General features: G+C 47.8%; 1 protein-coding gene across 1 annotated transcript in view; it reads right to left on the bottom strand.

Annotated features, from left to right (window-relative positions):
• rbms3 (RNA binding motif, single stranded interacting protein) overlaps positions 1–10,000 on the bottom strand; it is a 244,616-nt gene that overhangs the window by 150,049 nt on the left and 84,567 nt on the right. Inside the window, exon 4 of the mRNA XM_080017529.1 lies at positions 1,045–1,136. Within this exon, the coding sequence (XP_079873655.1) occupies positions 1,045–1,136 (92 nt within the window). The remainder of the gene's footprint in view (positions 1–1,044; positions 1,137–10,000) is intronic.

The raw sequence follows: 10,000 nt of genomic DNA, 5'->3' as shown, positions 1-10,000 counted from the left end.
AGCTCTGGTCCGAACAGGACAAAGATAAGCCGCGCCCTCTCTTCAACCCTTTACCTCAGTTGATAGAACCAAACCCCAAGAGCAGCTGCTGCCGGCCGGAAGAAAGCTTCCCGCTCGACTCCTATCCCCTCCTTCTGCGTGGGGACGAGACACAATCGAACAGACCGTACGTGGATTGAGCTTTGTGGGAAGACGTCAGCGCGCCCACCCAGCGGGCCCGGAAGCTCAACGGACGCTGCAACGGACGCTGCAACGCACGCTGCAACGCCGGCGACGGACGCCGGGTGACACTGGAGTTGGAGGCGGGTCGGCATGACGGGCGCACCGGCCGGCGGGCGCCCTCGACGCGACGCGCGGCGCACGTGCGCTCGGACGTGAACGGGAAAGAGCCTTGACGGTGTCCGGCGCCCCCACCGTCCGCTCTCCGCGGAGTAGTTAGCGTGGGGGCGCTTTGAACAGGCTGCACCCGCTAACCCCGCGCCGAGGTTCGATAAGAAGACCGACATACGTCCGATGGTATGGAAAACCGCTTCCTGGAGCAAGAAGGAAACAGAACTTCCCAGACTTCCGTGTTAATGTCCCCATTGGGACTTTGGGACTCGTATGGAATCCTCCAAAACGGCACGTGGTCGGTCAAAGGGATGGCGGACGTCACGGCGACACGCCCCGAAGCTTCAGAATACGGACGTTTACACACCCCTCCCGAGCGACCTGGGTTTCTTCTCCCAAGCCTGACGCCTCCGGTGAACCAAGTGAGCCGGGGGATGTATTTCGTTGTGTGTCTGTCGGTGTCATCACGGCAGGTACACGTCGCCGCGACAGCGATTTCACACCAATGACTGTAGACTAAGGACCGCCAGTGGAAATTCGACCGACAATCTGGCGGCAGGTATGTTGGCGGCTGTTACGATGACTATTGTTCTAGACCGTCGAGAAAATCACTGCACCGGGGCCAAAGAATAAAAAATAAAAAATAAAAATTCTCATTCCTTTTTATTTCCAGGATAAGCAGCAGCGCTCGCTGGACTCAAAGACTTTCCTTACCTTGGCCATTTGGGCCTGAACCCCGGTGGCTTTCAGAGACGACACAGCCTTCTGCGCTGCAGCCGGGCTGTCGAAATCCACAAAGCCATAGCCTGCAGAGAGAGGGAGAGGGAGAGAGAGAGAGAGAGAGAGACAGACAGAGAGAGGGAGAGGGAGAGAGAGAGAGAGAGAGAGAGAGAGACAGAAGGAGAGACGGAGAGAGGGAGAGAGGGAGAGAGGGAGGGAGGGAGGGAGGGAGAGAGGGAGGGAGGGAGAGAGAGGTATAAGTAAAAATAAAAAATGCAGATGCCGAACAAGGAGAATGACAGCTCCTGGTAATTGCAGCAGTAATAGGTTGGTAACATGACGAGGAGGCTGCCAGTTCTCATATCTGGCGAGCATTACATTGTTTGATAATTAGCAACACTGATGTTTGGGGGTGGGGTGTAGGGGTGTGTGTGTGTGTGTGTGTGTGTGTGTGTGTGTGTGTGTGTGTGTGTGTGTGTGTGTGTGTGTGTGTGTGTGTGTATGTGTTGGGGGCGGGGGGCATGCATCTTAATTAGCAGCATGCATGAGTGGGTTAGCAATAACAAAGCCACCTCCACCCTCACCTCCACAGACACACACACACACACACACACACACACACACACACGCTGGAGGACTTTAAACGACTCATGCATTAGCCCTTAATACTGTTTGATCCGCATTCACCTGTTCATCATGTTACTTGAATTGGATGATTTTTTTTTCAGTATGAGACCTTCGATAGATAATTAAATAGAAGATAATATAAAAACTCAAACACACAGATACAGTAATCGGGGATCAGTTAAAAGATGCATATAAAACAATTCAATTGTTTTTTTTTACAGTATAGGACATTAAGGACTTGTGAGGACACTAAGAAACCTGTAATTGGTTCCCTCTGAGTGGTGGGCTTTTAAACCATACACAGTATGCGCACACACGCATACACACCTTTGCAAATTATTTCAATAAGTAAAATAATTTATTATATGTGTAGTTATAAACAAACAGAGAAAGACCCCGACATGAAACTTAAACGGCGATATAAAAGAAGGAAATATGAAAAGATCACTCAGCAAGGGGCGCACCAATATATATTTTTTCCAACACCATTAAGTGGCTTTTTCAATTTCAGGCTTTGAGCTTTTAGAATTTTATTTTCAGAGGTTTCTCAACACCCCCCACCCCCACAAACACAGACACACACAGACACACACAAACACACACACACACACACACACACACACACACACACACACACACACACACACGCACACACACACGCACACACACACCGCCGTTTCACAACCCCCCCGTACTGTAATCCCCCTCTCCGCTCAGAAATCTCCCACACGGTGTCGGGTTGACGGTGCACCGGGGCGTCTGCCATTTCTCTTTCTTTATTCCTCTCCGTCCCTCCGACTCTCACACTCGCACCCGTCCAATCCATCTCTCCCTCCCTCCCTCTCACTCTAACTCATAACTGCATTTCTTCCTCTCTCTCGCCCTCTCTCTCCCTCTCCGTCTCTCTCTCTCTCTCCCTCTCTTTCCATTTCTCATATTTTTTCTGACATTCGGAGCCACGGAAGCCGCTCTCCCGCTCTCCCTCTCTCCCCCTCCTTCTCTGCTCTGGAAATTCATCAGCAAAGGAGGGAGAAAGTAGAATGAAATCTGCGGCTGTGATTTATGAGTTATTGTGATCCCGGCGTTCCCCGGGATGTATCCGAGACGGGGGTCGCGTCGGTGTTAATTAAAATTTTGTGGCGGATTAAAAGCAGTCAATGGTGCCCTCTGATCCACAGTTTCAGAAGGAAAGTGTAATTAGAATGGGATAATATGGATTGTGTGGGGGACAGGGTCTCCGGCACACACTCTCTCACGCACGCACGCACGCACACACACACACACACACACACACACACACACACTCCAAAAATCCCACCTTTCTTTCACACACCTGTGTGTGCGTGTTTGTGCTTTGGTGGGCTGGAGGTGAGGTGGTGTGAAGGGATGGGAGAATCATAACCTGTGGCAAAGGAGGAATTGAGCACGGGCTCTGATTAATGGCCGTCTGCTGGCGGTGTGGTGGGCGTCGCTGTTTAATTGCGGGAACATGAGGAGCCAGAGGTGCAATGGCTCGTGTCATCTCCAGGACTCAAAGAGCTCCTTGCTCTTTCTTCCGCGCAGCACAAAAGGTACCTTTTCTTCCTCCCGGGGACGTAGAAAAGAGCGCGCGGCCATTTTCATCTTCTATGAAAATAACGCGAGAATAATGTGAATGGTAAAAAGTGTCCTTGAGCAAGACTCTCAAAGTCCTCGCCGCTCCCGATGAGTCAAATCACCACCTTGCAGCGCCACCTGGCCGCTTCCGTCATCCGTTCCTGAACCGCCCACCTCCCCTTCCAAAATCTCCGCCCGGGATTAAAAAGGCACCATCTTATCTTACTTTATCGCAGGTTACCACAAGGGGCGACGCAAGATACGCGAGCGAGTCGCTCGCCACGGAGACGTCTTTGAAACCGCGGGGGGGGAGTCCGGCGTCAATCCGGCCAAAGGGGTCGTTCCTCCAGGGCGGCGTCTCGGTAACTGCGGCCCGATCCGGCTCCGAGCCCCGGAACCGGATCGGCGACCGGAGAGGAGCCGAGGGGCAAGCGACAAGCGCGGGGCAAGCAGCCCGGCGACGAGTCAAGCTCCTTGAGTTTCCATTCAGTGAGCGGGCGAGTTGGGAGAGAGAGAGAGAGAGTGAAAATGATGACCGAGGACGAAGTGAAGGCGGGAAAAAAAATTAATAAATTAATCTGGCGTAATTCATGTCGAACGCCACCGATTTTGACTCCGGGGCGCACCAAAACAAACGATCGTGACGGAATCCAACAGAGTCCCGCGAGAAATTATATTCACAACTCGGAGCCGAGCCGCCCCTCGCTCACCCGGCGCTACACCGAGTCAAAGCCGACGCACGGTTGGGAAAATTGAACAAAGCTTCGCACCGAGTGACCCGTCAAACACCGAATCTCACAAAAGAGCCGAAGCATTCACCACGAGCAGCGGGTATCACAGCTACATCTCCTCAGCAAAGCCCTTTGAGGTTCTTTTTTACTCGACTTTTATAAGAATTTGCTCTTTTTTTTTTTTACCTCTGAATATATTAACAAGGCTCCCCAACCAGGAAGGAGCGGCTTTCATTACCCTTTAGGTTAAGTTCATTTCTCTCTCATGGTCTGGATTTTCCTAGTGCGGCTGTTTAAAGAGCACAAATTACTTTTTTAATATTTGCCGTGCGACCACCTGGAGTGCACTTATCAAACTTTTAGCGCGATGAGGATTTTCAGGGGAACCGCTGACCCACATTGAGACGAGTGTGAACGTAAGACGAGAGGGAGGAGGAGGAGGAGGAGGAGGAGGGCGGCAAGTCGAGGTGGAAGAGACGGAGACGGAAGGAGATTGAATGGAGATTAAAATAAAGCTCTGGACAAAAAAAAAAAAAAGAAAGGGGGGGGGGATCGGGGAGACGGAGGGGTTCGATTGGGGTCAGTGTAATGCAGGGATTAAGACATCTGGCTCCAGCACACTGAAGTGATCACGTTCTGTGAGGCTTCGTTTCAAGTCATGGGAGTAACGGCGCTGGAAGGTGGGTTTTTTCTTTTTATTTCCTTTTTTTTTTTGCGAGAAGAAGCAACGGCTCCTCTCTGCTTCTGCAATTTTCTGTGTAAAGACCGGGCGACGCCTGCCAATACTTCCACGAGAGAGAGCGAGCGCGCACGTGTGTGTGTGTGTGTGTGTGTTTGTGTGTGTGTGTGTGTGTGTGTGTGTTATTGTATGTTGGTGTGTGTGTGTTGGTGTGTGTGTATGTGTCTGTTGATGTGTGTGTGTGTGTATGTCTGTGTGTGTGTGTGTGTGTGTGTGTGTGTGTGTGTGTGTGTGTGTGTGTGTGTGTGTGTGTGTGTCTTTCCATTAACAGCAGGTGTGTACACGGTGAATGTGGATCCCTGGCGGGTTACTGAGGTGGGAGACCAAGAGTGCCAATCAGATATCAAGACCGAAATTTGGAGAGTTAGTCTGAAGTCAGTCGAACAAAATGTCTGGCATGTAATGAAAAAAATTCACTCCGTTTTTAAATGATAACCCATAGGATTAAATCGGATATTTATCCATTATTATCATTTAGCTGCCACTTTCCGAAAAAAATAAGTAAAATAAATTAAAAAAATTAAATCAAATAAAAATTGATGTCTATGCGTTACGCACGTGCTCCCCAATCGGCTTTTTTTTTCCCACTGTGGACCCCTCCACCACGCCCGGCACGAAACGCAAAGTGGAAGGCAAGACGCGGTGACGAACGAAAGGCGAAAGCCCCATGTTGAAAAAAACAAAAACGATAAACGAGTGGAATTCCGGGACTTGGAGCGTACCCAACACAGACCATCCTACGGATTCCCACTTTAATATCTGAAACGGCTGTCGGCCCTGATAACGACACCGTACTTAAAACCTGGGGCCCGGGAACATATTCCCCTCCATTCATTCCATCTGAGGAGGAGGCAGCTCCAGACAGAGAGAGCAGAGAGACGATGCCTCCCAGTTGTAACCCGGAGGAGGAGCGGTCGATCCATGGGAGATCAATCGGTGTCATTTCGAAGCGGCTCGACGCGATCGACTAGGAACAGACACTTACACCTCACACGGGTACACGCTCAGACGCGACCAGGCCTGCAGAGACACGCACACGCCCACGCACAATGACGAGGGTCGTCTGAATGACAAATTGACTCGCTGAATTTAAAAAGCAAACATGCTTCCTGAATCGGGCATTTCAGCCGCAGAGGATATTCTCCGCTTGGAAACAAAAAGCATCGGATGAGAAGTCGAGATGGCGACAAGATATTGACAATAAAAGCGGCGATCACAAACTGCACAATTTCACTCATCACATGTTATTTTTTAAGAAAATATAATGAGTCTACATCAATTCGGGGCAGCGCAAAAAAAAACGCCCCCGCTGCGCCTCATCAATCGATATAAGATGTTTAGTATCCCGCAAGAATAATCAATAATTTATTTTGATAAATTCTCATGCACATCTATAATAGTCAACACAAAAATCTATTTGATTGTAGCCCACTGGGCACATTCTACACACACACACAGATACACGCACACACACACAGATGAAAGCTGCGAAATGACACACACACACTGTCAAACATGCCCGTGCACACACTCACGCACGCACCCACACAAAATCATCAAAATGACTCTCTCTCTCTATCTCTCGCTCTCGCTCTCTCTCGCTCTCTCGCTCTCTCTCTCTCTCGCTCTCTCTCTCATTCTCTCCCTGGGAGGAACAAAGAGAACATGAACTGCCATATTGTATTTCCTGGTCTGGATCTAACAGGAGGCCTGCCAAGATGAAAGCGCCAGCTTCACACACACTGGATGGTGCAACGCCACTGTCACTGAGCTCCATTATGTGTGTGTGTGTGTGTGTGTGTGTGTGTGTGTTTGTGCATGATTTTCTATGTGTTGTGTTGTTTTTCCCTCTTGTGTGTCTGTATCTTCCAGTACCTGTACACATGTTAAGGCCTCACACACACACACACACACACACACACACACACACACACACACACACACACACACACACACACACACACACACACACACACACACACAATGATTTTTACCACACATCAAGTGGAGTCGAAGCAGTGACAGTGAATTTGTCATTTTACTTCTGTCAAGGGCGATGAAAAGGGAGTGACGCGACGTATCCCACCCATAGGAAATGCCAATTTGGAGAATTTGACATGGTGTGTATGTGTATGTGTGTGTGTGTTGTACATTCTTTGACACTGTGCATGCAGGGTGTCCGCTGGTATTAGAGAGTTAAATGTAATATATTGTAAGACCAATATAAGACCAATTTTGCTGAAATTTAAGACAGATTTTTGAACAAATCATCTATCTGTTACCTCTTAAAAAGGAAGAAAGATAAAGTATTGAGTTTTAAGTAGTAAATTCTATACTAGATTGTTTATACAAGGGTAGAAACAGGAAACCAGATGAAATGTTTACGTTGAAATGAACTCATAAATTCACAGGCATGACTATTTTAAGACATTTTAAGGACCTGCATACACCCTGTTGAGAGACATAGTCATATGCATGGTGCCATGTATATTTATTTGTCTTTGTTTTTCTCGTGTGTATGCGTTTTGCTGTCACCGCTCATGTCTGCTCATGTATTTGTGGGATGCACCCGAGTGAAACCCCCCGATGTGGAGCTCTATAGATCCAGATGTCACCTCGGGCTAAACCCCCCCCCCCCCCCCCCCACCACCACCACACACACACACACACACACACACACACACACACACACACACACACACACACACACACACACACACACACACACACACACACACACACACACAAATGTCTTGAGTGGAGAGCAGCGATAAGGGACTCATTATGGTGCATGTATCAACGTATCAATCATCCATGCATCATTCATGCATTCACCGTCAAATTATGCAAATCCTAATTATGTCTGAGGAAATTACCATTCTTTATCTGCTAATAGTCTGGATTGTTTGGGGTTTTCCCTCCTCGCCGCCATTTTCGCCCGATATTTCCCCATTTTTCCCCATTCTCATATTCAGCCCTAATCATCCTATTTTGCGCCGCATACAATGGAATAATAATGGCCTAAGTATGAATAATGAAACAGCGACAAGTCACGCAGCGTTGCAATAGTGTACAGGATAAACAGTGCAGTTGTTTACATCCTTGTGAGTCACTGAGGAGAGTTCTGAACACCGGCACTGCACACACACGGGTGATTAATCGCCGTGGTTACACATATGTTAATGATTGGAGTATTTGCATGTATGAAAGTAATTATGGATAATGGAGGAGATAGCTGGCCCACTCCACGGACAAGTACGCACAACAGCGCCGGTATTACAGCACTGATGATTCATAGTAGTGCGAAGACCCTTCATTTTCTGCACACACACACGCACGCACACACACACACACACACACACACATACACACACACACACAGGCCGACTCCAATATCTACATTGCAGCCATTCTTATCCTAACTCTTATTAAGTCAATGCAAGGGTGTAGGAGACTGTAAATATAAGTTATTTATTAATAATATACATAATAAATCACATACATATATAATACAATTTTAAATAAAATACTAATAACAACAATAATAATAATAATAATAATTATAATCATAATTATTATTATTATTATTATTACTATTATTTTCTTATTTTTTTGGTATATATCAGCTCCACCCCACATTCTCTCCAACAGCTTCATCTATATGACTCATACAGCCTTGACGGTACACAGTGCTATTATTATGTTTTTTATTCATTTGTCGCCAGAACGGCTTGATAGCTTTGCCCCGCCTTTCAATATCAGTCAATATGAGATCTACATAATCAATCATGTTATCAAGCAGTTAACACAGGTGGTGCAGTGCCCCCCACCCCTATCGACTCAAAATGTCTTAGGCATGTAATCAGGGAAATGGATAACAAGGTACTGTAATACAACAAAATGAAAAACAAATAAGGATATTAGAATTAAAAATGCTCTTTCTTCAAAACTCAACTCAACACTGTGTAACACTGCATATTTTGTTCAGCCCTGACATGACAAAAAAATGTCAATAACGATGATCGCACGAAAGACGGACTTTACAGGACCCATATTTAGCCTTGTATTTAAAGTAATAACATGCAGGTGACTTAATCCATTTTTTATACCCAGCCTTAACATTTCCAATGGATAAGTATTTAGTACTATGAGGACATCAAGGTTCCGAATACGGCGAAAACATTTGAGGCCACTCCCCAATAAGATGTGCTTTGAAACAACGCTCATAATTTTGAACACACCCTCGTGGAAAATAAATAATATGAGTAATGAAATATTTTAAAATTCCCTCTTGGCTGACTTAACTCATTATTTGCCAATACCAAGCAGCCCTGGATCCAGCTATATCTGTCTGACCGGAACCATAACTCCATGACCTATGTGCGGTACCCCCTGGTCCCAGTTGGTTTTAATCACTGGATATAGACCGCACCACGCCCCTTCCCGCACTGTAACTCATTATGAAATAATACTGTTACATATGACTGGAGCCTGGAGGGCACTGGTGTACGCCGCCGGTGCTACATGCTACTGTTTAATCAATCTTCCCAACCATAAAAACTAAATGGCCGCTTCACCCAGGCGGAGCAAATCTGCTGCTGTGGGATTACTGCTCTGTTTACTTGACGCAAGTAAAGGAAAAAGGAGGATTAGTATGTTTATAGAAGCGTTCGGTCTGGTCCGGGGGATTGGCGGGGGGTGGGGGTTGTTCCAATCCTTGTCAGGTTCGGTCCAGTCCCGGGGGGTTTGGTCCAGTCCAGTGAGGGTTCAGTCCAGTCCAGTGAGTGTTTGGTCCAGTCCAGGGGGGGTTTCGTCCGGTCCAACGTGGTTTGGTGTAGTCTAGTGGGTCCGGTCCAGTCCAGTGAGGGTTTGGTCCAGTCCAGGGAAGGTTTGGTCCAGTCCAGGGGTGGGTCCGGTCCAGTCCAGGGGGAGTTATGGTCCAGTCTAGGGTGGTTTGTTCTAGTCCAGTGGGTTCGGTCCAGTACAGTGAGGTTTGGTCCAGTCCAGGGAGGGTTTGGTCAAGTCCAGGGGGAGTCTGGTCCAGTGCGGGGGGATTTTAGTATAGTCCAGGGAGGATATGGTCCAGTCTAGGGAGGGCTTGGTCCTGTCCAGGGCGAGCGTGGTCCGGTCCAGGGTGGTTTGGTCTAGTCCAGGAAGGTTTGATCCAGTCCAGGGGGGTTTGGTCCAGTCCAGGGGGGTTTTGGTCCAGTGGTGACAGAATGGGCTTTAGCTGCGGTTGGAGCTACACAAACAGTGA

The sequence above is a fragment of the Zeus faber genome, assembly GCF_960531495.2.
Source record: "Zeus faber genome assembly, chromosome: 1".
Lineage (NCBI taxonomy): Eukaryota > Metazoa > Chordata > Actinopteri > Zeiformes > Zeidae > Zeus > Zeus faber.
This window is presented reverse-complemented; position numbering and strand designations above follow the sequence as displayed.